The sequence below is a fragment of the Mandrillus leucophaeus genome, unplaced genomic scaffold (assembly GCF_000951045.1).
Source record: "Mandrillus leucophaeus isolate KB7577 unplaced genomic scaffold, Mleu.le_1.0 Scaffold206, whole genome shotgun sequence".
Lineage (NCBI taxonomy): Eukaryota > Metazoa > Chordata > Mammalia > Primates > Cercopithecidae > Mandrillus > Mandrillus leucophaeus.
This window is the reverse complement of record NW_012102099.1, coordinates 1,534,381-1,561,381: the sequence shown is the minus strand read 5'-3', so window position 1 is coordinate 1,561,381 and position 27,001 is coordinate 1,534,381. Positions and strand designations below refer to the sequence as shown.

The following is a 27,001-nucleotide window of genomic DNA, read 5'->3' as shown; positions in this document are numbered from 1 at the left end:
AAATGGCAGGGTCAGAATTTGGACCCAGGTCCATCTGCCCTCAGGTGTCCTTTCTACCACAGCAACTTGCATCCCTTGACCAGAGCCAGCTCCAGGAGGATAGGGTCTGGCTCTTTCTGGATTTGAGCTGGAGCCCTCACTGAACTCTTGACCTTGCTGTGGGAACCTCCAGCTAAGCTTCTCAGACACTGGAAGGCAGGTCCTCTCCTCGCTTTCACCCTGTCAGCAGAGCAGGCATCTCGGACCGTGCTGGATCCTGTCAGGGATGTGGCACAGCTGCCAGTCAGTTAAGTCACAAGCCTCAGCAGGCCTGAATGATAGCCAAGGTGGTCACTATGCCAAGTGGACTGCAGCCAGGAGGTGCCTTGCCCAGCCCACCCCTCATCCTTTATTTGGAGGCCCCTCACCATCTCAGGCAGGGTATTCTTCCCCCAGCAGCTGCTCAGAGCTTGCCATGCACCCCCTGATTCTTATGGTAGCCCAGTTTAGCAAACGGACCTGAAGTTTTATAAATAGCGCAATGGCAGGCTGGGAAGCTGTCCTGTGCAAGAGGACAGAACATGCATGCTCTGCTTCTCAAGCCATTTCCCGGGATCGGGTGATGGGAGCAACTTCCAGTGCAGATAAAGTCGAACTACTCTTATCTTCTGGGTCTATGCTTCACACTTGGTCTTGCTTCTACTCTTTGGTATGTCTGTGGTTTTCCCCCCACTGCCTCTGCCTTTATGTGGTGGAGCTTCCAAGTCTGCTCCTGGGACGTTTCCTGTTCTTGGAACAGCTGCACCAGCCTGGGGTACCCTCCTGCTACTTGATCCTATAGGGAGGTGTCCAGTGGCTGTGGGCAATTTTCAGATGACCTTGTTCCCCTGACGTCATTAGATCACTATTTTTGGCTTTGCTGTTTATGCTGCAGAAGTTGGGCTGGGATGGGAGAGGAGGAATGAAGGAGGGGCTGCTCTTGGTCTCCCATTGTTCCAGGGTCCTAACAAGTAGGTGCATTTATTCTTCAACATTTACAGAGCACCTACTGAATGTCAGGCCCTAGGGCAACCAAACTGATTCTTCACTCACTTGTACATTTATTTTTCAATGGGCATTGCTTTGTGGTACGGAGTAGTAATTAAATGTGAGGGCTCTGGAGCGAGACAGTTTGGGTTTAAATTCCAGCCGGCCATTTACTACCTCTGAAACTCCTCTGTGCCTCAGTTTCCTTTTGGAAATGGGAGTGATTATAGTATCTGCCTCATTAGGTTGCTCTGAAGATTAAAAGAGTTAATATTTCTGTCTGACACATTGTAAATACACAATGAATGTTAGTGGCTATTACTACTAACCACAATAGCACCATGTATTGTACTAGGTACTTGGGATACAAAATCGAATGTGATGTAGTCTGCGTCTGGTTTGCACTGGCATCTGGACTCCAAGGGTCTCAGATATTGGGATGGGGTACCCGGTCAGCACCAGTCAGAAAGAATACCTGCTGTGTATACTACTATTTCCTACCTTATGATGGAGGGTATTCAAGGGAAACAGAAATTGAAGTTTCTGGCTGGGTGCAGTGGCTCACGCCTATAATCCTAGCACTTTGGGATTATAGGGAGGCCAAGGAGGGTGGATGAGGTCAGGAGTTCAAGAGCAGCCTGACCAAAATGATGAAATCCTGTTTCTACTAAAAATGCAAAAAATTAGCTGAACATGGTAGTGTACACCTGTAATCTCAGCTACTCAGGAAGTTGAGGCAGAAGAATCACTTGAACCCAGGAGGCAGAGGTTGCAGTGAGCAGATATTGCGCCACTGTACTCCAGCCTTGGTGAAAGAGCGAGACTTTGGCTCAAAAAAACAGAAACAAAAAAGAAAATGAAGTTCCTGTCCTAGGAAAGCCTCAGAGCAGTGGCTCTTCATCCTACCATACATCAGAATCTTTTGGGGAGATTTTAAGAAAATACCAACATTCTGGGCTCCACTCCAAATGTTCTGATTTAATTGGTCTGAGCTCAGAAGGGGCTCAGACTTCGAGAGTGGTAGAAACTCTCTAGGTGTTTTCAGTGTGCATCAGGGTTGAGAAGTGTGGCCCCAGGTTATAGGGATATGAATCTTGGAAGCTGTCCATTGACTACACCAGGGTGACTGTCAGGACAGTGCCTCAAAGCTGTTTCTTCTTCCAAGGCTCTCAGGATGCTTTCTAGAGAGCTGGCTCTCTGACCTGGCAGTTCTTGAACTTGGATGTGCATGAAAAATCACCTGAAATGCTGGTTTATAGACATTTCTGGGGCCTAATTCCAAGGAGGCTTCATTTTATTTTTTATTTTATTTTTATTTTTGAGACTGAGTCTCGCTCTATTGCCCAGGCTGGAGTGCAGTGGTGCAATCTCAGCTCACTGCAACCTCTGCCTCCTGGGTTCAAGCGATTCTTATGCCTCAGCCTCCCGAGTAGCTGGGATTATAGGTGCCCACCACCATGCCCGGCTAATTTTTATATTTTTCATAGGGATGGCATTTCATCATGTTGGCCAGGCTGGTCTTGAACTCCTAACCTCAAGTGATCCGCCTGCCTTGTCCTCCCAAAGTGCTGAGATTACAGGCGTGAGCCACTTCGCCCATCCAGGAGGCTTCATTTTAAGCCAACTCTGGGGCTTAGGCACTGAGAAAACCCTGCAGTAGCTGAACTGCGAGTTCTCTGAGGCCCTGAGCCAAGAAGTCCTTCCATGGTGTTTTATAGCTCTTACCATTTTCTCTGTGAAGAAATCTGTGTCCACATTGATATATTTGGAATTATTTATTGATCTGATTAAGAGTTACAAGAGTCATTTCCAAAAAAATTGGAAAATCTAGATGAATAAAGAATAAAAATAATCTCTCTTCGTACGCCTGTTAATATGTCCGTTTATATCCCTCCAGACATCTTCTTTGTAAATATTTTGAACGAAAAGGATCCCACTCCATGGCTGATTTTTATTTAATTAATTTATTTATTGAGACAGGGTCCCACCCTGTCACCCAGGCCATAGTGCAGTGACACAATCATGGCTCACTGCAGCTTCAAGCTTCTGGAGTCAAGCAATCCTTCTACATCAGCCTCCTGAGTAGCTGGGACCACAGGTGTGCACTGCCATGCCTGGAGAATTTTTAAATTTTTTTGCAGAGATAGGGTCTTACTATGTTGGCCAAGGCTGGTCTTGAATTCCTGGGCTCAAGTTATCCTCCGGCCTCGGCCTCTTAACATGCTAGGTTACAGGCATGGTTGATTTTTATAGTCTTTTTTTCACCTAAAATGTAACATGCCATGATTCTATAGCTCTCCCCCAATTTCATCTCTCTGTCCCCAGAGTGACCAGTTTAGTCCTTGTCACAGTAGAGCCTCCAGTAAATAATCTTAGCAATAAGATTCTACGATTGTGGGATGGAACAGTGTGTCAATTGCGTTTTCAGAGAAATCTATATCCAGTTCGCACACAGAATGCCCACAGATCTCTGCTTACTAGCTTGGCTGGAAGGACAAGGTTTGCTATAAGGACAGCGACCTTACCTAGGGCTTTTCCAGAGACCTGAGAGGTCCTGCCAAGGCCCTGGGCTCAGGTGTCCAAGGTGGGAGAGGGCAAGAGAAAACAACGTGCTAATGCAGTCTTGAGTGGCTCTCAAACGGGAGCAGAGGGAAGGCTGTGAGGGGAATTGGCTGCTCTCTTTGGAATCAGAAAGGTTATTGCTCAACTCTTTGGATTTTCCATCACAGCTGAGCAGGGAGAGGGTCAGACTGGGCATGTCTTCTCTGAACAGGTCCTTTTAAAGCCTCTTGGCTGGACTGATTTCCTCTCCAGAGCCAAGGAAGCAGCGCCAGGGTGGAGTTAACCCCTTCACCCCCAACACATTCTTCCAGAGCTAGGTGAGCCTAGAAGCCTAGGCTCCTGGAAGGCAGAGCTACGCAGGGCAAGAGGCCTAAGGAGCCGTGAACTCTGGCTGGAGAAACCTTCCCTCTGGCCTTGTTAAATCCAATAGGCATAATTGCATCCTGCTGACCTTAATTCCCCTGGCGGGTTTAATTGGTCTTGGCATTGCCCCACTTCCTGTCTTGCCCGTGTAGAGGCAGAGAGGGTGTCTGCACAGCTGGTGCAGGGTGGGGAAGCCCCTTCTTAAGGGTGGGCAGGAGCTCTGGCAGCCCCTAGGTGGTGGAGGAAGTTTCCCCATGCCCCGCCCCTGTGCCTCCAAGGGAGTGCTGAGAAACTTGGGGACTCCCAGGGAGCAGCTGGCTGGAGCAGGCAATTCCGTAGATTCAGAACCAGGCCAGGCTCTCATCCCAGTGGGAGGCACTGCAGGGGAGCTGGCGGGAACAGTTGAACCCTCTACCTGGGGTGTCCACAACATTATCGGGCCCCCACAGTGCTGTAGGTCCTGTGCCATTGGGCACTTTTTACATGTGTGCTGGCTAAATGCTCCCAGCTATACTGTGAGAGGAAGGCAATGGGGCAGAGCGGTTATGAGCAGAGCCTTGGGTTAGATGGGTCCAATCCCAGCTCTGTGACTTTGTCCTGTGACTCAGTTTTCCCGTCACTTCTGTGAAATGGGGATGAAAGAGCTGACATTTATACAGCACTCGCTATGCTCACACACTCTGTTCTAATGCTTTGTCTACCTCCTGGGAGGCAGGTGCTCTCCTTAAGGATGAGGAAACAAGTGAAGGCATTGTTCCAAGCTCACAGTTACTGGTCGCAGCGCTTCATTGACAGATCTCCTAATCACTGCATGGTAGGGAGTTGTAAGAATTGACGGAAGGATACTCATGAAGCTGCTTACTCCAGTGCCTGGTCCATTTTAGGAAGAATTCAATAAGAGTTATTATTCGAGAATAATAATTATAACAAAAGTAGCACTAATGCCCCTGAAGTTGTCCCAGCCTGGATTTTGGTGTCATTGGGAGGTGGTTCTGGATTTGAATTTTAAGCCACTCACTAGCTGAGTGACTGTGGGGACAAGCCACTTCCCTGTCTCAGCATCAGTTTCCACACCTTTAAATGGTCTAACACTTGGCCCCTACAGTCCCTTCTGAGGATCCAGGGAGCTGGATCTTTGGCATGGTCAGGCCTGGCCCTTGGTGGGCACTCAATAAATGACTGGAATTGATAACCACAATAATAACAAGGAGATGCCAGCAAGGTCCAGCATAGGGAAGTAACTCCACAAACACCAGTCTAGAGCTTTCTGGTCAATCAGTTATTTACTCATCAGACACTTACGGGCAAGTCCACTCTGTGCTGGGGATGTGTTTAGCCGCTGGCCTTGAGGGGGCTTCCAGACAGTGTCAACCAATGGTGGGATCAGCTGGGGCACTGCGGGGAGGCCGGAAGCAGGGGACCCAACATTCCAAATTAAACTAGAACATGCTCTGGGCCAGATAGAGGGCCTGGAGGTTCTGATGATCGGCATGGATAGGAAACATTTCCACCTTTTGAATGCTGCAAGGTCCACAAAGGGATTACTCAGCAGGGAGAAGGGGTCGAGGCACAGGCTGGGACGTTTTAGGAAAGGAAGAGGACTTTGGAGTTTTTGAAAAATGACATTCCAAGCTCAACTCCCGTCCTTGCCGATTCCTTTAACTCTCCTCGTCCTCATCCAGAAAATGGGATGAGCGCTCCCCACAGAGTTATCATCAAGATGATGCTTAAAGGCAAGATGGCTAAAACGAATGACAGGTGCTCAGCACGTGAGAGCTCCCTTTCTGCAAGGGACCTGGGTTCAGAGCTCAGTTCAGCCCCTTCCAAGCTGTGTGACTTTGAGTAAATTACATAACCTCTCCATGCCTTAGTTTCCCCATCTCTCTAGTACCTACCACACTGGGTTCTTCTGGAGACCACTTGGGTGGATCAACATGAGAGCATGCAGAGCAAGGCCAGGCATGTGGTCAGTGCTGTATAGGCATCAGCTGTTACTTTTGCTTCCTGGAAGAGGCAGACTGTTAACTGGACCTTAAAGAAGAGAAATGGAGGAGAGGAGGACTGGGCCTGGAGAGGCGGGCCAGGCAGAGCAGAAGTAGTCAAGACTGGGGAAGGAGCTCCAACTATGGTTTTTACCAGCTTATACCAAAAACCCTTGACATTAGCTCACAAAACAAAACAACCCACTCATTTTGAATAGTAACCTGTTCACACAGTTCATGGTTCAAAAAGAAAAGTATATATAGTGATGTCTCCCTCCCACCCTTGGGCCCCAGTTCCTTGCTTATCCTACCAAATAAATTCTTATGTGTATAAAGTGAAATATTATATATTATTCATCCCCCCCCTTTTTTTTTTTGCACAAACAATAGCACACTCTACATGCTACTTTGCACCTTGCTTTTGTTATTCCCCCCACTTTGGTGGTCGCTTTTTGTCAGTTCATTAACAGCTTCCTCAATCTTTTTTTATAGGTCCCTATTTCCCCACTGCTTAGGGGGGCTGCATTCTCCCTCCTTTCTCTCATCCAGCGTTTTTCCATTGGCTTCCCATTTGATAGAGGAGCCGAGGCCATGGAGTGAAGTGACTGGTTTGCTGTAGTCGGGACCTGCACCTGGATAACCACTCTACAGCTACTTCATTTTATTTTACTTTTTAAAGTATAAAGACGAGGTCTTGTTATGTTGCCCAGGCCAGTCTCCAACTCCTGGCCTTGAGTGATCCTCCTGCCTCAGCTTCCCCAAGTGTTGGGATTACAGGTGTGAACCACTGCATCGGGCCTCTAGAGCTACTTCTAATGCACCCAGGTCTGGCCAGTTCTCAAGGGCCCCCTTTGAGAAAGGCTCTGGGTGATGGAAGACTCCTTGGATCAGAGCTGTCCCCATCCCATCTTGAACACTTTAGTGGAGGATCCTTGAAAAGACTCTCTGCCAGCCCCGTTCTTCCATGTGGGTCATGGGTGAGAACTGGATGAGCTCAGGGGAGGGGCACAGAGCACTCTCCATCTCCCATGGCTACTCAGGAGCCCAAGAAAAGGACAGTTTCAAAAGAAACAGCTTCCAGGCCTAGGGACGTGTTGAGCAAGTGCCCCCGAGACAATTTCTTACCCAAAGATGATCCAAGCAGGTCCAGATGTCGGGGCACAGAGCTGGGCACTAGGGTCAGGGAGATCATCCCTGGGACTTCGTGGCTCTAGCCAGGTTCTGGGGAGCCCCAGGAGATGTAGCACACAGGTGGGCAGGCCAGGGCTCAGCCTGGGGACACTCTTGCCCTTCAGGCCTACCTGAGTACTCCCCTTCTTCCAGGCCCCCTCTGATCCTGTCCAAGTCAGGGATACTGAGCAAGGCCTGGGGAAAGGGCTGCTCCCCCAGCACCCCAGATACCCCTCCCTTTTCTCTTCTCGCTTGTTCCAACATCATTCTCCCCCCAGTCGGGCCATGGGAAGAATGCCGTGTCCTCTGAACGGGGGCCAAGAGTGACAGGTGGTGGCAGTCCTAGCTGCATGGCCCCTGGTGTAAGAGATCCTCTCCTCCGTCCCCGCCTCCACTGCCCACACCCCTGCCTCCGCCTCTGCCCACCAGGCCCAATCCCTTACAACTGCCCAGGACTGCTCCTGAGCAGCCGCTGGGAGACAGACGGCCACCAGGTTGCCCCTCTCTACTCCAGGTACCTCTCTCCCCTCAGTTAGCAGGCCTCGGTTTCCTGTCTCACTGCAGCCAGACGAGAGGGGAAATTGGACAACCTGACACACCCCGCTCTTGTTTCTGCAGCTAGAAAGACTTGAGTTAGACAACCAGCAGCACACGCCTCCCTACCTCATGGCGACAGAAAATGGAGCAGTTGAGCTGGGAATTCAGAACCCGTCAACAGGTGCCAAGCTGGGGCAGGAGATGGAGGGAGGAGCTTGGGAAGGGGGGTTTTGAATCCAGGGCTGGGCAGGTTCCTCAGTGGGAGTTCTGTGCCCCAGCCTTTGCATGGTGCATGGGGGATCCAGAAACAGAGGAATCTCTGGCTAGGGTTGGGCTGGGTCCAGGGCCTGTATGAAGCCCTTACTGAAGAGATCAGGAAAATGTGAGGCCACCAGGGATGGCTACTGGGGATGTGCCTAAACAGTCAGGGCAAGGATGATGGGGGCTACCAAGGCCCACCCAAAGGGCCAGAAGCCTCCCACAGAGGCCCTCCAAGGTCGCAGCAGCTCATCTCTAGGGGCCATCAAGTGGCCCCAGAGACTCAGTGGGACAAGCATTTGCAAGTTGTTGCCTGGGTGGGAACCTGGGCCCAGAGCTGGTCTCTGCCCAGCCTGGGTGGGGAGGGAGGGAAAGGAGGGTGGATCCTGATGGGTATCTCACCTCCTTTGCAGACAAGGCACCTAAAGGTCCTGCAGGTGAAGGACCCCTTGGTACAGGGAAAGACCCTGGCCCTCCAGACCCAAAGAAAACTCCCGATCCACCCACCCTGAAGAAAGATGCCAAAGCCCCTGCCCCCGAGAAAGGGGATGGTACCCTGGCCCAACCCTCAACTAGCAGCCAAGGCCCCGAGGGAGAGGGTGACAGGGGCGGGGGGCCTGCGGAGGGCAGTGCTGGGCCCCCGGCAGCCCTGCCCCAGCAGACTGCAACGCCAGAGACCAGTGTCAAGAAGCCCAAGGCTGAAGAGGGAGCCTCAGGCAGCCAGGATCCTGGACATCCCAGGGTGGGCAAGAAGGCAGCAGAGGGCCAAGCAGCAGCCAGGAGGGGCTCACCCGCCTTTCTGCATAGCCCCAGCTGTCCTGCCATCATCTCCAGGTGAATATCCCCTCCTGGGAGTGGGGAGGGGTCCTGTGGCTCCTACCCTAGGGTTCCTGCTTAATTCCCTTGTCTTAGTCATGGTCGTCATCACATTCGGTGCTGGGAATGATAGTTCTGACATTCAGTTTCCTCTGTCCTGCGCATTGCATCTACCACCTTGTCCCCTGCAGAAACCAGAACCTTGCCATAATTCGTAGAAGGCTGGAATAAGACCCTCAAAGACCGTCTAGATTGAACATATCTTCTCTAGGCTTCTGGGGTCCAGAGTTCCCCTTACTCCATGGGCTTGGGTCTAGCCAAGGACAGGATTGAGATGTCAGGCAGAAAGGCTAAAGGTGTCAGGCAAAAGGCTGTGTGTTTCCTAGGACATGCAGCATTTTCCTGTTCTTCTTAATATAATTATTGGTAAGATATGAAAAGATGACTAATAACCAGATAGGAGGATCACTGACAATATTTTCATAACCATAATATAGCACATCTGTGATGCAATCAGTTATACTTACCTGAATGCTAACGAGGTCATTAATGATATATTGTAAGCCACAATAATAACACCATATCAATTTGGTACTTATGTATTAATTATATCACAACAGATTTTATGAATCAAGAGCTACATAACTCCCTAGTTTTATCCACATGATGATTAACCATATCAACAATCCTATTAATAGTTATTAATGATTTATTAGTATGTTGGTAGTCAAGATAATGACCACAGTCATGAACATCCCTTGATTTTGTACCAGGTGAATTTAGCTGTATTACACCACGCATTTGGGATGGGGTTGGATTAGCTCTGCAGATTGCATTGAGACTTGCCTGAGGCCACAGGCTGTGGCCTCTGAGGGCTTCACCTCTGTGTTCTCACCTTCTAGTTCTGAGAAGCTGCTGGCCAAGAAGCCCCTAAGTGAGGCATCAGAGCTCACCTTTGAAGGGGTGCCCATGACCCACGGCCCCACGGATCCCAGGCCAGCCAAGGCAGAAGGAAAGAGCATCCTGGCAGAGAGCCAGAAGGAAGTGGGAGAGAAAACCCCAGGCCAGGCTGGCCAGGCTGAGGTGCAAGGGGACACCTCAAGGGGGATCGAGTTCCAGGCTGTTCCCTCAGAGAAATCCGAGGTGGGGCAGGCCCTCTGTCTCACAGCCAGGGAGGAGGACTGCTTCCAGATTTTGGGTAGGCTGCTTCCAGATTTGGGGGCAGGTGGGGGCTGGGGCTGTCCTGGGGCCATGGGGAGGGAAGGGGGCTGTCAGTCCCAAGTCTCCTGTTCGGCGGTCTGAACTGCCCTGAGCCATGCCTTACCCAGGCCCATTCATCTAAGGGTCACACAACTCCAGAAAGTATTCCCTTTTTAATGAATACTTATTCATTTATTTGTTTTAAAAAATAGGATCTTGCTATGTTGCCCAGGCTGGCTTCAAACTGTCAGCCTCAAGTGATCCTCCTGCCTCGGCCTACCGAGTAGCCGGGACTACAGGCGTGTACAACCATGCCTGGCTTTTTTCAATCTTATTTTTTAAAATTTATTTTTACTCTTAAATTTGGTATTCCCTTTTGATAGGTGGGGAAAGGAAGGCTCAGAAAAGGGAAAATGAAGTTCCCAGAAATATCCAGTGAAGACAAGATTTGAACCTGTCAGTCCACCCAGACTCCAGAACCCACTTTTGACTTTTTTCTACTTTGACTAAAATGGGGTTAAAAAAAAGAAAAATCAGGCAGATTATTGGAGCAACATAAACTCTCTGGTCTATGGAATTTGGAGTCAATCTGTAGAAGGGCTCAAATGCCAGGCTTAGTAGCTAAACTGCATAGTGGGGTGGGGTCATGGGAGCTATAGAGGGCTCATGAGTTGAAGAGCACAGGTGCCTGTGTGTGGGAGCAGTGACCAAGGAAGCTGGGCATGTGCAGTGGGGCAGTACTGTGGAGTGGCCTTCATTGATGATTAAACAAGCAGCCCGTAGCTTGTTCGTGGGCCGCAGAGAGCACTGAGCGTGAGTGAGCTTGGCCAGCAGGTGAATAGAGAAAGGGCCTGGGCAGGGGTGCGGCAGGGCTGGGGGTGGGGTGAGATGGGGTCAGGAGAGCCCAGAGTGTCCTGATGCCCCCCTGCCTCCAGACTGAAGTGCCCTGGGAGACCCGCCAGCCTGACTGGTGAGCGGCACCGTGCCACCCAGACAGGGTGGGAGGACCTGGCGGCTGGGCGGCAGCCAGGAGCCCTGCCTCCGCCCCTAGCAGCCGCAGAGACCTCCGCCCCGCCCCGAAATTGCATCCTAGGGTGACGGGATCTGAACCACCTCCAAAGGCCGTCTGATTTATCACCAGCCCGGCTTCCCTGCCGCCTCTTGCTATTTATAAAGAGGTTTCATTTCCCGAGGACAGCCTGCCGCCCTGCCAGCCTTCAGGGCGAGCGGTAACCCACACTTGCCGCTAGGTGGCGACCTCTCCCCACCAAACAGCCCAGTCCCTGGTGCCGCCCCGCCATAGGCGGTCTGGCCAGCTTATGGTGTTAGTAGAATGGCGGGTGGGCAGGTCCCACCACCTACCCCATCATTCAGACATAGCAACCTCACTGCCCGGCATTCCGCTTTATAGCTGCTGTGTTTGATTGTTTTTGGTGGAAATGCAGATAGCTCGGGATGGAGTCCTCGTGCCTTATAGTGCAGAGGGTTCAGAAAAGCCAAGCTCCCATCCCGCTTGTTCTGCCAGGAGAAACTGGGTCCTCTCTGATAGGGGTGTTGTGTTGGTGGCAGAACTGACGTTGGAAACTGGGCCTCATAGCCCCTATCCTGGAGCCAGGTGTCTCCCAGGTATCACTTGGTGAGCTTAACTTCCCCGGATGGGGCCCAGGCCAGCAGGAGAGGGTGGTGCCAAGGGGAATCCTCAGCAGCCCCTGGCACGGACCATGAGGGCTGTGATCTGTCCCCCAGATGATTGCCCGCCACCCCCGGCCCCCTTCCCTCACCGCATGGTGGAGCTGAGGACCGGAAATGTCAGCAGTGAATTCAGTATGAACTCCAAGGAGGCGCTCGGAGGGTGAGATCTGGGACCCCAGCTGGGCACTCATGGACAGAGAGCGCGCCAGGCTCCTGTGGCTTCACATTTCCCCTGTGCAAGGCCCAGACACGCACCCCGCTTAGACATGGCCACGTGGACACGTTCACCTCTGTGTGGGACACACACTGTGTGCAGCTGTCACATGCTGATGTGCACTCAGTGTTGCTGTCACTTACTCAGACACACCGTCAGCCATTCAGTGCTTCCGTAGGAAATACACAACATTTTCCTGTCTGTCTCAGCTCCAGGCACCACACTGACCCCCTCATGGTGATTCCTGCTTTGTAAAAAGCCCTGACTCAGTCTTGTACCTCTGCAGATCCTCCCTCTGCCTGAAGGTGCCCTCCCCCAGGGCCCAGGGCCTGCCTGCCCTAAACCTCTAAGGGTCGCATCCCAGGGCCATCCTCCCTACATGCCTGCCCTTCCTGTGCACGTGGTTTGTGTGGTTCAAAGAACCTGCTTCAGCCATTGTCCTGGCAGAACAGCTCACAGCTTCAGGAGGGAGTCAGGGCTGGCTGGGGTGAGTGCTCCCGTCTCACCAAAGGGGATCCAGAGGCACCACTGGGTCTGGAACCAAGTTAGGAACAGAGCAAAGGATGCCACTGACCCCGGTGGGCTCTGGGGTCCCCTTACAGCCTCTTCTCTTTCCAGTGGCAAGTTTGGGGCAGTCTGTACCTGCAAGGAGAAAGCCACAGGCCTCAAGCTGGCAGCCAAGGTCATCAAGAAACAGACTCCCAAAGACAAGGTAGTGAGGTGGGGGAGTGGTATCTGCCCAGGATGGGGAGGGGATCCTTGGAGTGGGCACCTCTCGCCTCCCTCCACCGGTGCTGCTGAACCGGGGGCCTGTTATGGGAGTTTGTTGCAGTGAAAATACTACACAGATAGATGGACGGACAGCCCTGCAGGAGGGGCCTGAGAACCCTATCCATAACCAGATACTTCAGTTACTGAACTTATCTGTGGACTTCCCCTTTTAGGCATGGGATATTCATGCCCTCTGGTTCAATTCAACAAACACTGATGAGTGTGGGCTCTGGGCCAGGCCCTGTGCTGGGCACTCGGGGTCCTGGAGTGAAGTGGGTGTGGTCCCCACCCTCAGGAAACTGATGCCAAGGTAAACAAGCCTGGTCTAGAGCTTTGCCTCTAGCACCCACAGCCTGGGCTAGGTTCAGAGGAGGCCACGAGCAGCATTTGTTCAAGGAATGAAAGAATGCAGGCAGGTAGAGTGAGGGAGTCTGCTATGTGAGGAGGTAATAGCAACCTGGTATGACCAGAGCTGTCACTCAGGGAAACTGGGGGTAGCATGTGAGGGTTCAAGAGAGCTTCTGGCTCAGGCTGAGGGGTCAGGGAAGCTTCCTGGACCAACTGACTTTTGAGTGAGGGCTTTGAGGAATGAGGAGACGTTCCAGTAGAGAAGGCAGGGTCAGAGTTTCAGGCAGAGGGGACTACGGGAGGAAAGGCTTGAGGGCCAGAGATAGCAGGAGGTGCCGGGGAGTGAGGGTCTAGGCATCCCAGACAGAAACCGCAGTGTGGGCACAGGCCTGCTCCCAGCGAGAGCATGAGAAGCAGCTCTAGTCGCTCTAGCCCTGGGTCCCCATCATGGCTCTAAGCACACTGGAAGGAGTGCATTTTCTATGTGATAATGTCCTTCTTTGTCTCTTCCACTCACAGGGCCTGGATCTGTATTGCTGACTCCTGGGTCCCAGGCCTCTATCATAGGCTCTGGCTCAGCGTAGATGCTCAGCACCTACCTGCGGCTCAATTAACTGGAGTCAGTTATCAGTTGATAACTATTGAGCACTTTTCCTCTGCCATCTACTGGGTCAGGGGCTGGGGAAATGCCAGTGAAATAAAAACACCCCCACCCTCATGGGCTGACATGTTAGAGTAGAGGGAGAGACAATTAAAACATAAAGCAAAAAAAAAAAAAAAAAAAGGGAGAAAAGAAAAAAAGGCCTGGCATCAGGTGCTGAGAAGCGCTAGGAGGGAAAATAAAGCCAGGTAGGGTAGAGGGGGTACAGGGCTGATGAGGGCCCTTTTACATAGGGAGGTGAGATCAGTCCTCTCTGAGAAAGAGGTATGTGAGGTGAGACCTGAATGAAGGAGTGGGTAAAGGCAGAAGGGGAGCCATTCCTCCAGTGAAACAAGGGTTAGTGTTTAACCATTGGATCTGGGTGGGGCAGGTGTGGAGAGAGGCCCGATTTATAGCATTTGCCATTTCCCATGGTGTAAGTATTTCTATTACAGCTGATATGTCAGCCTACCGATGTGACAGCTGGCTTACGACTTTCTGAAAGTGACAAATAATGGTGTCTTAAACTAGGAAGGCAGTGGTGGAGGAGGTGAGAATGATTGGATGTATAATCTAGCTTGAAGGTAGACGATGTTGAAGAGTTGGGTTGGAGGTGGGGTGTGAGGGCGTGAGAGTAAGGGAAGAACTTAGGATGGCTCGTAACTTTTTGTCCTGCACCCTTGGGCGAAGCGTGGGAGTACCTTTGCTGCCAGGCAAGCCAAGAGCAACTCAATTGTGGGGAAGGGACGATGTCTAGGGTCTAATTTTGGACATGATAGATTTGAGATGTCTATTAGACAACGAAGGTAAGTAGACAGAGATATTGGAGTCTAGAGTTCAATGGAGTGCTCAGAGGTTGAGGTATGTATTTGGAAATTGATGACTTTGGATAAAATGTAAAGTCATGAGACTTGATGCAGATGCCCAGGGAGAGAGCAGAGAGAGGGAAGCGGTGAGGGGGGAGGATGGAGCCCTTGGCACACCAGTACTCAGGAGAAGAGCCGGCAGAAGGAAGATGTCTCAGCAGGCATGACTTGGAGTGGTGAGGACCACAGATGTGGGGCTGGGGGAGAGAAGAGAGGCGAGGACGAGGCTGAACAGTGATCCGGGCAAGGCTAGCAGGCCTGGTCAAGGGTGTGGGTATGGAGGGTGGGTGGCAGGGAGTGATGGTGTCCAACTGGTACCCTTGACTTCCCTGGTCCCCAGGAAATGGTGTTGCTGGAGATCGAGGTCATGAACCAGCTGAACCACCGCAATCTGATCCAGCTGTACGCAGCCATCGAGACTCCGCATGAGATCGTCCTGTTCATGGAGTAGTGAGTGCCTGAAGTTGGGGTAGGGGCTGGGTGAGGGTACCAGCTGGCACGGAGCAAGCCGTGGAGGGGTCTCTGCACACAGCATCGAGGGCGGAGAGCTCTTCGAGAGGATTGTGGATGAGGACTACCATCTGACCGAGGTGGACACCATGGTGTTTGTCAGGCAGATTTGTGACGGGATCCTCTTCATGCACAAGATGAGGGTTTTGCATCTGGACCTCAAGGTACTGGACTGGGGCCTCCTGGGAAGGGTCAGGGGCAGCATCCAACCCCCTGAGATCAGTGCTGTCACCAGCCATCCCTCTGCCCTCCCATCCCTCCTTCTCTTCCTTCATCCATCCTTCCCTTCATAGATTCAGAAAGGGTTTATGGAATACTTACCAATGCCAGGAGCCAGGGACACAGCAAAGAGAGAGAGGGGAAAAAAAAAAAAAGACATGGTACCAGCTTTCATGGAACTTCTAGTCTAGTACTAAGTATTTGTTGAAAGGGCGTTTTGCAGTCCTGTGAGCCCCAAGCTCAATGTGTCACACAGACAAGTGACTAGTAAGTGTTGCAATAGCACCTGCCTCAGCGTTGGCCCATGACAGGTACTATGAGTGTCTGATCATTTATTCAAAATCAACAAATATTTCTTGAAGGCTTACTTTATGCCAGGCAATGCTCTAGGTGGTGAAGATCCTGTGGTGAACAAAACATAAAAATTCCTGCATTCTTAGAGCTCTCAAATAAGTATAGCATCAGTGCGGCAATGTGCATGAGGTAGGGGCTAACAAAAGTGTTTCATGAAAGAATATTGATATCCCTCTTCTTTTTTTTTGAGATGGAGTCTCACTCTCTTGCCCAGGCTGGAGTGCAGTGGCGTGATCTTGGCTCACTGCAGCCTCCACCTCCTGGGTTCAAGCGATTCTCCTGCCTCAGCCTCCCAAGTAGCTAGGATTACAGGCACCTGCCACCACACCAGGCTAATTTTTGTATTTTTAGTAGAGACAGGGTTTCACCATGTTGGCCGGACTGATCTCGAACTCCAGACCTCAAGTGATCTACCCACCTCAGCCTCTGAAAGTGCTAGGATTATGGGCGTGAGCCACTGTGCCCAGCCTGATATCCCTGTTCTGACCTTGCTCAGTACCGTGCACATAGTAGGTCAGGAAGAGCAGATAGGCTTTTGGTTTTGAGACAGAGTCTTGGTCTGTGGGCCAGGCTGGAGTGCAGTGGTGTGATCTTGGCTCACTGCAACCTCTGTCTTCTGGGCTCAAGCAATTCTTTTGCCTCAGCCTCCCACGTAGCTGGGATTACAGGCGCGTGCCACCACACCTGGCTAATTTTTGTATTTTTAGTGGAGACAGGGTTTCACCAGGTTGGCCAGGCTGGTCTTGAACTCCTGACGATCTGCCTGCCTTGGCCTCCCAAAGTGCTGGGATTACAGGTGTGAGCCACCGTGCCTGGCCGCAGATAGGTTTTATACATTGCAGCAACTCCAGTCAGTTGTCAGTAGCTGTCCAGAGCTCAGTGTGGAGCAGGCAAGGGCAGCAGGAGTGCAGGGGGTTGGCAGTCCTGATGGCAGGTATTAATGCTGTGGGTTAAGTGGCAGGACATGGAGTCTTAATGTGGAGGCGTGTGAACACCCATCAGCAAAGTGGATGGTAGTTTCATTCATTCATTCTATAAGCACAGGCTGGATATTTTCTTTAATTCATTCGTTAAGCACGTGCTGGGTACCTGCTCCTGGAAGGCCTGGTGCTAGGCATAGGGACTATGAAGGAAATGGTCCCTGTCTCATGGAGCCACCAGGGGAAACAGACATTCATAAAACAATGACTAACTAAATAGGTCACTTTAAGCAATGAAAAGTGTATGAGAAAATACACAAGAGTAATGAGGAATCGCACTGGGTGAAATTGAAGTCGGCACGGCTCTGAAGCAGACAGGGAGATGCTGTTGCTGCCTCTAACACCTGTCCCAGTTTTGCTCTGTGCCTGATGCTCTCTGAGTGAGGGTGCCATCTTCCCAACAGTTCCCTGGGTTAGGCATGTTAGTATCACTGCCACTGACAGAGGAGGACACAAACAGAGTGAGGAGGTGGGTTTCAGTGGGGCCAGAGTGGATGCAGGGAATTTAGATGCTGATAGAGTACGTAAGCCAGGAGAGAGATGCTGGGGGCTTGAGCCAGAGTGTCAGTTGGGGAGGGGAGGGAAAGGGGCCAGATGGAGGATACATTTTGGACATAGAGCCAATCTGATGTGCTGAGGGTTTGCATGTGTGAGGGTTAGGAAAAGAAAGGATCAAGGGTGAGTCCTGAGTTACTGAACAGATGGTGGCCCCTTCGCTGAGCCGGGGGCAGTTAGTGCCTGCATGATGACATTGGAAGCCTGCCTTTTGCTTGTGAAGGCTAATTTCTTTGGGGTAGAATAGGGTCCCCCAATTAAAATGCAGTGCTCTGGGAAGAAGCTCAGTCGTGAGCCTCTATACCTAAAATGTGTTTTTTTTTTGGGGGGGGATAACTATATGTTTTTCATCAAAAAAGTGTTTCACAGTCAAGTAGGTTGAGTGCACTCCAGCCCACAGGCCATGTCCTGGGTCTCTTGGCTGCAGGGCTTCTGAGGGCCTTCTCTGTGTAGACGGAGAATCTCTGAAAGGAGATTTGAGTCTGCTTCATTTCCCCAAGTGCTTGTACCCTGGGAACCTTCTTTTCTTTCCTGTTTTGTGGGACACCAGGCCAAGCTATTAAAATCATTCGTATCTACTCTGAGTTAATCTATCAGTTGTAAAAGTGCCTTCAGAAAGTGTCTCATTGGGGGACTTAAGTCAAATGCCCACAGAGCCCAGACAAATAACAAAAACATGTTGAATGGGAGGGATCGGGGCGGGTGGCGACCACGGGAGAGCTGGAGGACGTTTGTCCCATCTCAGGCTGTCAGTGGCAACTTGCTCCAAAGCATGTGGCCCATGTGGCCAGGGCTTCCGGTGTTTCAGGAGGTGCTGGAATTCAGGGTTTTTGTGCAAAATCTCCTGCCTTTGAACCATTGTTAACTTAAAAATGTTTATACCCTGCAACCTCAGATTAGTCCTGTGTCCTTGTGTGATAGGAAGAGGAAACGGAGGCCCAGAGTAGAGAGGAACTGGGCTTACAGTAACGTCATCCGTGTGTTCACTTGTGCATGGGACACAGGTTTCCCCTGAGCCATGGCTGAGCCCCTACTGGGTGCCTTTGTTAGACCCTGAGGGTGGGACCCAGGAGGCCAGGAGAAGATGGTCCCTGGCCTGGAAGAGCCAGCCCTGTAGTGGTGGTATCAGAACATCACAAGGCCAGTGCTGGAGTCAGTCCCGCATTCATTTCCTGGCTCTGTCGCTTACTTGCTGGGCAACTGTGACCCAGTCACTTCTGTGCCTGAGCCTCAGCTTTCTCAGCTGTCAAATGGGAATGGATGGTAATAGTATCTCAGTGTCACAGTTTCATCTCAGGGTAACAGCGTGTGCCTCCTAGATCTTTGGGAAGGACTGGGGAGCTAAAGTGAGAACGTGAGTGGACCGGGCCTTACGTTTTGTAGCTCGTCATCATCACTAACTGGGGAGACAAGAGTAGCTCATCTTCCGGCAGCCCTGGAGTGGTGTGAAGCCCCATGTTCCCGAGAGGAAGGCTCTCCGGAACTGAGCTGGCATCTTCTCTGGAGCTTCATGTATCTGGTGGTGGCCCTGCACTGGCCCCCCAGCCCGGGGCAGGGAGCAGCAGGCAGTCATGCCTCCTCTCCACAGGCTTGTTTCCCCATCCTCAGAACTGCTAGAATGTGGTGGTTCTTTCTGGCCTTAGACGGAGGGGATCCCACCTGACCCCATCACGGCAGGTCCTGTGCTTTAAGGCCTCGCAGAAGCCCCTCTTGGGGGACTTGCCTCAAGATCTCTCTGTGCCCAGAGCAGGCAGGCCTGGAGGGTCTCTGGCAGCTGCCCACTCTGGCAGCTTAGACCTCTGCTTCAGGGAGCCTGGGGCTTGCATGGGCCTGGTGGGAGAGGGAGGGTAAGCTGGTCAGAGGCCAACCCAGGCCACCCCCTTTCTCCTTAGCCAGAGAACATCCTGTGTGTCAACACCACGGGGCATTTGGTGAAGATCATTGACTTCGGCCTGGCACGGAGGTACCACCCGGGTGGGTGGGGAGGGCAAGACAAGACTCTGAGGTTGGCAGGGGACGGGGGTGGGGTGGAGGGGGCATGGGTACAGGCCGGGAGCTGTGCTCTGAGCCCTTGGTCTCACCTCCAGGTATAACCCCAACGAGAAGCTGAAGGTGAACTTTGGGACCCCAGAGTTCCTGTCGCCTGAGGTGGTGAATTATGACCAAATCTCCGATAAGACAGACATGTGGAGTATGGGGGTGATCACCTACATGCTGTGAGCTCCGAGGCGGGTCATGTTTATGGGGTTGGTGGGGCATGGGGGCAAGCGGCTGAGGCCAAGAGTGGCCCTGGGGTCCTGGTAAGGTGGTCCCACCTCCCCTATCCCTCAGTCAGCGGTCTGCTGGGGTTGGGGGTGCTAGGGAGAACAGGAAAGGGGAACGTGGTACCCATTTTATAGATGGAAAAACCAAGGTCCCTATAAAGGCATAGCATCTGGACAGCAGATCTCGAATGACCTGGGGTGGGCAGGGGGCCAGTGGACATTTCCTATGTTTTCACCACATACCTTGCACTCGTCATTCCTCCTCTTCACTGTCACCTGGGAAGCTGGGATGATTATGCCCATTTTACAGATGAGAAGAGTGAGGCTCAGAGAGGGGAGGTGACTTACCCAAAGTCACCCAGCCAGATTCAAACCCAGGTCTGTCCCACGAGAGGCTGGGGGTCTTTTCAGCACATGGCGCTGCCTCCTAGGATCTGCCCCTGTTCCCTACCCTCCTGAAGGTGACTCAGCACCTGCAATCTCACCTCCCTGCCCTCTGCTATCCCCTCCCTCTAGGCTGAGCGGCCTCTCCCCCTTCCTGGGAGATGATGACACAGAGACCCTAAACAACGTTCTATCTGGCAACTGGTACTTTGACGAAGAGACCTTTGAGGCCGTATCAGACGAGGCCAAAGACTTTGTCTCCAACCTCATCGTCAAGGACCAGAGGTGAGGCTCACCCCAGAACCTGAACTGTATGTGTGCAACCTTAGTGTGTCTGAGTGCTGGCAGGGCAGGAGCCGGGTAGAGAGGCCAGCTCAGCCCATGGGGCCTCATGAGCATGCAGCCCACCCTCACCATGCTGCCTCTCCCCCAGGGCCCGGATGAGCGCAGCCCAGTGTCTCGCCCACCCCTGGCTCAACAACCTGGCAGAGAAAGCCAAGCGCTGTAACCGACGCCTTAAGTCCCAGATCTTGCTTAAGAAATACCTCATGAAGAGGCGCTGGAAGGTACTGCTGGATTCGGGGTGGGGAGGAGGGAGGACTCTGGAGTGGGAAGAGCTCCTGGCGCCAGATCCCAGCCTCCACCGTCCCTGCCTTGGCAGGTTCTGTTGACCAGGCTGGGCCCTGTCTGGAAGACAGGATTTACTTTTCTGTTTTTGCCCTGGACTGGCTCCTGTCCTGGAGTGGAGACCTCCACCCAGCCTTCCACTCAGCCCCACCCATCTGGGGCTCTGGCTTCCTTCCTTCATTTTTCAAATATTTCTTGAGCATCTGCTACTTCTAGGCATTGGGATATAGGCGTGGACAAAAGAGACAAAGATCTGTCTTTGTGGACTTACTTTTGGTGGGAGATGGGGCATTTTCTGTCTTTTTTTTTTCTTTCAATACAGAGTATTACTCTGTCACCCAGGCTGGAGTACAGTGGCATGATCTTGGCCCACTGCAACCTCTGCCTCCCGGGTTCAAGCAATTCTCCTGCCTCAGCCTCCCAAGTAGCTGGGATTACAGGCAGGAACCACCACACCTGGCTAATTTTTGTATTTTTAGTGGAGACAGGGTTTCACCATGTTGACCAGGCTGGTCTTGAACTCCTGACCTTGTGATCCGCCCACCTCGGCCTCCCAAAGTGCTGGGATTACAGGTGTGAGCCACTGCGCCCAGCTGAGGTGGGGCATTTTCTAGAGCCCTGGGGAAATAGGGTTAAAGAAGGGTTTTAGAAAAAAATAAGGGCCATCTGCCAGGGGAGAGATTGTACTTTTATTTTATTTTTTTAGAGACAGGGTCTCACTCTGCCTCACTAGTTGGAGCACAGTGGTGCCATCATGGCTTACTGCAGTCTTGACCTTCTGGGCCTAAGTGATCCTCTCCTTTGGCTTCCTGAGTAGCTGGGACCACAGACACATGCCACCATGTCCAGTTAATATTTTAAAGATATTTTTGTGGAGATAAGGTCTCACCATGTTGCTCAGGCAAGCAATCCTCCTGCCTCAGCCTCTCAAAGTGTTGGGATTACAGGTGTGAGCCACTGTGCCCAGCCTGCACTTCTAAATAGGGGGGTCAGGAAGGGCTCACTGAGAAGCATGTGAACAAAGACCTGAAGGTGGGGAGGGGTGAGCCATGCCAATACTGAGAGAAGAGTATTCCAGGCAGAGGGAGGGGCCAGTGCAAAGGCCCCTCCCTACCTGAGGAACAGGTAGGAGGCCAGTATGGATGGAGTGGAGTGAGCAAGGACGTAAGGAATGAAGTCAGAGAGGAAGAGGGGGACAGGAGGTGGAGGGACTCATCAGCTATGGCAAGAGGTTTATGTTTTACTTGGAGCAAAACTGGAGCCATGGGAGTGTTTGGAGCAGAGTCATCCTCGGTTCAGGTCTGGCTGACCTATCCATTGAGTGAGGGAAGGACTCCTGGACAATGCCGTGTCATGGCGCCTCCTGTGGCCATTTTGGGCACTGCGCCTTCCCTAGCCTGTGACCCTCCTGGACTGCAGGGGACTTAGAGGGTGCTCAGACACCCTGGAGCTGCCCCCCTGCCCTGGTGTTAACTGGGACTCCCTGTCTTCTATTCTCTAGAAAAACTTCATTGCTGTCAGCGCTGCCAACCGCTTCAAGAAGATCAGCAGCTCAGGGGCACTGATGGCTCTGGGGGTCTGAGCCCTGAGCACAGCTGAGGCCTGGACGCAGCCACACTGTGGCCGGGGCTGAGGCCACACAGCCCAGAAGGCCAGAGAAGGCAGCCAGATACCCAGGGCAGGCTCGCCAGGACAAGGCTGTGCCAGGCTGGGAGGCTCGGGGCTCCCCATGCCCCCGCGCAGTGACCGCTTCCCCGATGTGAGCCGCCTCGGAGTGTGGCCTCCCCAGACAGGGCTCCAGCCAGTCGGCCACACCCCAGACGCCAGGCCCCTGTTGAAGCCGCTCCCGGTTCCCTCCCCAGCTCCCCGTCTTTGAACTGCCGCCGTGGTGACCCCTGCTTTTCCCCACTGGGAGCATCCTCAGCCTGGGCCTGCTCCTAGCCTGGGTGCCATGGCTGGGGGATCTCAGCATGTAGGGCTTCTATGGTTGTGGATGGGAGGCTCCTGGCGGGGCAGGAAGGCCGCAACGCCGATTCCTAAGGCCCAGCTGCCAGGGGAGACAGAGCAGGCTTTGTGAGAGAGGACCTCTGTGCCCCCGCCGCCTCCCCTCTCCCAGCAGATAAGGCCGAGCCCACACCATCTGGCCCAGGCTGGCCCCCACCCACCTTCCTTGCGACCACCAACACACAGGAACTCTGTGTGAGAAAGAGGGCGCCCAGCCCAGGCCTGGTGGAGGGGGAGGGGAGAAGCCAGGGGACACAGGAGACCACCCCCGAGCTTGCCTCAGGGCCAAGCCAGCCCAACCCAACCACTGGGGGTCCCCATCTCGGGGATCACCCATGGCCTCAGATGATGGGGTCAGCAGGCCCAGGAGAAGTAGGAAGGCCATGGGGCAGCCCCCAACCTGCTCTCAGCTTGTGCCTTGTAAATAAATGTACAGGTTGGATGTGGCCTCCTTCCCTCTGTGTGTGCCTGCAGTGGTGTGAGGTCGCCGATGACCACAGTTCACTGAGCACCTACTGTGTGCCAGACACTTTAGCAACATCCGTTAGCTCATAGTGCAGTGGTCCATGCAGGCTCAGGTGCCAGACTTCACAGCATATGATGTGGGCAGGTGGCTTCTGCATGTTGTGCCTCAGTATCCTCACCTGTGAGAGGGCGGTCATAGCAACAGCCTACACTGGGTGTGTGATTACTGTGTGCCCAGCTTTACTTAAAGCACCTGTGCGTGTGTTAACTCATTTACTCCTCACAACAAGGTTACGAGGTAGGTTTTATTTATTTGTTTGTTTATTTATTTATTTAGATGGAGTCTCACTCTGTCGCCCAGGCTGGAGTGCAGTGGTGTGATCTTGGTTCACTGCATGCAACCTCCGCCTCCTGGCTTCGGGTGATTCTTACGAGGCAGGTATTATTCCTGTTTTACAGAGGGAGAAACTAAGCCAGAGAGAGTGCGCTAGGATCTACCTCATAGGGTGGGGCCATGGCTGCAGCATCAGTCAGACTGAGCTAAGGCACTCAGGGCTGTGCTTGGCTCAGGGAACGATAATGTTCTTATCCTTACTCCACAAATGAAGAAACTGAGGCTCAGAGAAGAGAAGGAACTTGAATGCCACTCAACAAGTCAGGGACTGGGGCTTGAGAGGAACTTTTCCGTCTCCCAGAGCAGGGCTCTGCCCATGCGTTCACTCTGCCTCTCACCAGGACAGAGTGTAAGCAGAGAGCCTGGTCTCCAGGTGGAGGTCAGGTCTAGCAGGCCTGCGACGGGTCTGCAATGAGGGCTTCAGGGGAGAGGACTGTTCTCTGCTTTTTCCCAGTGGTCACAGCCACCTCACCCCAGGCCAGCAGTGCGGGGCAGGGGAGGCTCCATCTGGGGGAAGCCCAGAGGGCAAGAGAGCTGAACCCTGATAGGGTGCAGCCTTTCTGGCTGTGAGGATGACTGAGAAGTGGGGCTGGCCTGTGGGAACAGAGAGGTTCCAGCAGAAAGAGCAGAGACAGCAGTTAACACGCATCCAGCACCCTCCAGCTGCTGGCCCTGGGCACCACATTGTGTTGAGGATCACGTCGGCTGCACACGGTGACTCTGTGAGGTGTTGTGTTGTGTCCATTTCTCAGAGTGGGGAGTCAAGCCTCAGAGAGATTCAGCCACTTGCTCAGGGCCACATAGCTAGTCAGTGGCAGAGCCAGGATTTGTACCCAGATGGTCTGGGCCCAGAGTCCCTTCTCTTCACCACTGCCTGCCTCCTGAGAAACCTTTGGCTTGCCTTTGGACAGAAACCTTGACAGTTCATCCCATCCCTCTCCTGCCTCCATGAACACTGGTCCTCACTGCGATCCCCTCTCTGTTTGAGCCGGGGAGTTCAGAGTCCGGTTGCAGCAGTATCACTTGGCGTGGTGAATGGGTGACTCTGAGGCCTGAGCCTGACTTGCAGTGGGGGGCCTGGGGAACCTGGCTTGGGCTCTTGGTAGGAGGTGCGCTTATGGGCAGGGCTCCTAGGGCTGTGGATTCCTGCCTCCCTGCCCGTCCGCCACCTGCCAGCTGGGCCAGGCCTGTGGTTTCCTCTGAGTGGTTTTCTCGGCCTCACTGGCCCCCACCCATGCTGAGCCTCGGCCACACAGCGTGTTGATGAGGGATGAGTCACCGCCGTGGGGGGAGGGAAGGAAATGAAGTCCAGCCACAGCGGAGATCCAGGGCCTGGATCCAGCTGGGGAAACCGAGGCCAAGATGGGGAAGGTCCTTCATCAGAGACAGTAACAGCTGGAACTAGAACCCAGGACTCCTGACTACCAGTGCATGCCTCAGTTTCCCCCTCTGTAATATGAAGATGATAACCTCAGCTCTTTTCTCCTCTGCCACTCCTAGGGCCATTGTGACAGTTGAGAGATGGGATGGGGTGCTCATGCACCATATTTTACAGGTGAAAAAAACAGGTTCAGAGAGGGAAAGTGACTTGACCAAGGCCACACAGCAAATTAACATGTCCCGTGCAAGAAGCCTATTCAGAACCCAGCTCCACCCCTTCCCAGGAGCTCTTTATGAAAGCTCTTTATGATTCATCAGGTGCTTCCTTTGGGCCTCTCCTGGTCCCCAGCAGCAGACAATATAGATTTGATAATAAGGATGGGGAAATGTGGGTTCAGAGAGACCTTGTTCCCACTGAGGGCCACGGAGCACACTGAGGGCAAAGCTGCAGCCACAGCCCCTGTGGAGAACTGGGTCTGCCTCTCTGCAGGCTTAGGCCCCAGCCCCATTGCTTTCAGGAATGCTCCCATCCCTGGCAGCTACAAGGAAGAAAGATTTTTCACACTAGGAGCTGCCCTGATGGAGGGAGAGAGCCCATAGCTGGTTTGGGACTGTCAAGCTGGACCAGGACTGAGCAAGAGTTCCCAGGGCGTCAGTTCTCTGGGTGTCAGGCTGAGCTTCCCTGCCCTTTGCATGGCTTGCTCTGCCCACCACAGGCACCAGGGCCATGGGCCCCTCCTGCTCAGTGTCCATCTCAACGCCGATGCTGTGTTCTTCCCTTGCAAGGCACCTCTGTGCCTGGGCTTCCCCTGAATGGGGTCTTGGGCCCTCTGTGAGCTAAGAAGGGTTAACACTCTCAGTGGGAGCGCTCCTCCCAGTTGGTCCCAGCCCAGAGAGTTTTCCTCCAAGACCATTTCCTGCCTCAGGGCCTTAGCCAGGCCCACAGTGACCACCCCCATGGGTCTGGAAGCCACTAAGGCCACATCTGGTTTGGATTACATCAGGGCTGGTGACGCTGCCTTTTCCTGTCTGGGTCCGGTGGCCTTGAATTCCACTGACCACCTTGGACCCAACCAGACAGTGGTGGGTAGTGATTTGGCCAGTGATAGGGCTGCCCCGAGGGCGTGGAGCAGCCGGGGCTGTCCTGAAGGATGTGCCCACCTGGACCAATCTCCTACCTGTGCAGCTGCCTATGCACCTGTTCCTTCCTTCGCGTTAATGGGTAATATTTATCAGCCACCAGGAACTATACCAAGTGATTCCATCAATTAACTCATTTTGTCTCCACCCTATGAGTAGGTATTTTCATTATCGACATTTCACAGATGAGGAAACTGAGGCACAAGGAGTGTATGGACAAGTCCATGGGCTCCCAGCTGATGAATAGGGGAATCAAGATGTGAGGCAGGCCATGTGACTTCCCACACAGCGACCACTTCACAACCATGTGTTGAGCCCGGTTCTGGGCCTGGCCCCCGGCGAGAGCCTGGGGATGAATGAGTCATGGTCCTTGCCCTTGGGGAGCTCACAGCCTCTGGAACCCCAGTGGGAGGATGGGGATCAGGGTGAAGCTGGAAGGAAACTCATGAAACCATGAGAACAGGAAGGAGACACTAACCCCTATTCTCTTCTCTTCAGTGGGAGTCACACCCAAGCTGAGGGCACACAAGGAGCAGGGCTTTTCCAGACAGAGTGAGGAGGGTGTTCCAGGCAGAGGGGACTGCTGTTCAGAGACTTGGAGCTGAGTATAAGCTCATCTTGGAGAAGGCCAGTAGGGCTTTTGCATCAGATGAAGCAGGAAATAGGTCTGGAGAAGTTAGCAGGAGCCCGAATGGCAGGCTGACCTGGGACAATGGGGAGCCGTGGAAGGGAGGTCAGAGATTCATGCTTACAAAGGATCCTCGCAGCCAGGGAGGCCAGTGAATGGGGGAGAGAGGCTGGAGGCAGGGACACCCGGTGGAGGCTGAGCCATGTCTGCTTGAGAGGCTGTTAAGAACTGTGGGGAGAAGGGGGAGATGCCTCTAGAGAGATAGGCTGATGACAGAGAGTTTTAGGTTCCACGTCAGACAGAACAGGGTTCGTATCTACTTATTTGCCCTCCCTGAGCCTCAGTTTCCTGTCTGTAAAATGGGGTAAGAATCGTACCTGCTTCCCAGGATAATGAGAAAGTTACATGAGATCTGTAGGTGGAGCCTGGTGTGGCTACTGAGCTTATGTATGTTTCAAAACTATTTCTCCGACCCTGGCTATGCTCCAGACACTGCCCTAGGTGCTGGAGACAAGCAACGAATAGACAAAAATCCATGACCTCATGAAGCTTCATGCCAGTGGGGGAGACACACTGAATGGCAATAATGAATTTAGAATGTGTTAGTGGTTGGGGAAATGGGGAATGTGGCGGCCAGGCAGGGCTTCTCTGAGGACGTTTGAACAGAAACTGG

The 27,001-nt window shown here is 52.9% G+C and overlaps 1 protein-coding gene across 1 annotated transcript; it reads left to right on the top strand.

The window, feature by feature from the left end:
* The first annotated feature begins 7,546 nt into the window (after positions 1–7,546).
* Positions 7,547–22,768, top strand: MYLK2 (myosin light chain kinase 2). Its single transcript, XM_011979801.1, has 13 exons — positions 7,547–7,596; positions 7,701–7,800; positions 8,291–8,711; positions 9,596–9,891; positions 11,640–11,745; positions 12,418–12,511; positions 14,765–14,874; positions 14,957–15,098; positions 18,935–19,005; positions 19,130–19,258; positions 19,823–19,975; positions 20,124–20,256; positions 21,819–22,768. The coding sequence occupies exons 2-13, from the start codon at positions 7,749–7,751 to the stop codon at positions 21,897–21,899; spliced, it is 1,788 nt and encodes a 595-aa protein (XP_011835191.1). The 5' UTR covers positions 7,547–7,596; positions 7,701–7,748; the 3' UTR covers positions 21,900–22,768.
* Positions 22,769–27,001: the final 4,233 nt, after the last annotated feature.

What these genes read in the sequence shown, in the direction of transcription:
- MYLK2 (XM_011979801.1), top strand. Translation starts at nt 7,749, where the DNA reads ATGGCGACAGAAAATGGAGCAGTTGAGCTGGGAATTCAGAACCCGTCA. An exon ending in ATCGTCCTGTTCATGGAGTA is followed by an intron (nt 14,875 to 14,956) that starts GTGAGTGCCTGA and finishes CTCTGCACACAG; the next exon opens with CATCGAGGGCGGAGAGCTCT. An exon ending in TCATGAAGAGGCGCTGGAAG is followed by an intron (nt 20,257 to 21,818) that starts GTACTGCTGGAT and finishes TCTATTCTCTAG; the next exon opens with AAAAACTTCATTGCTGTCAG.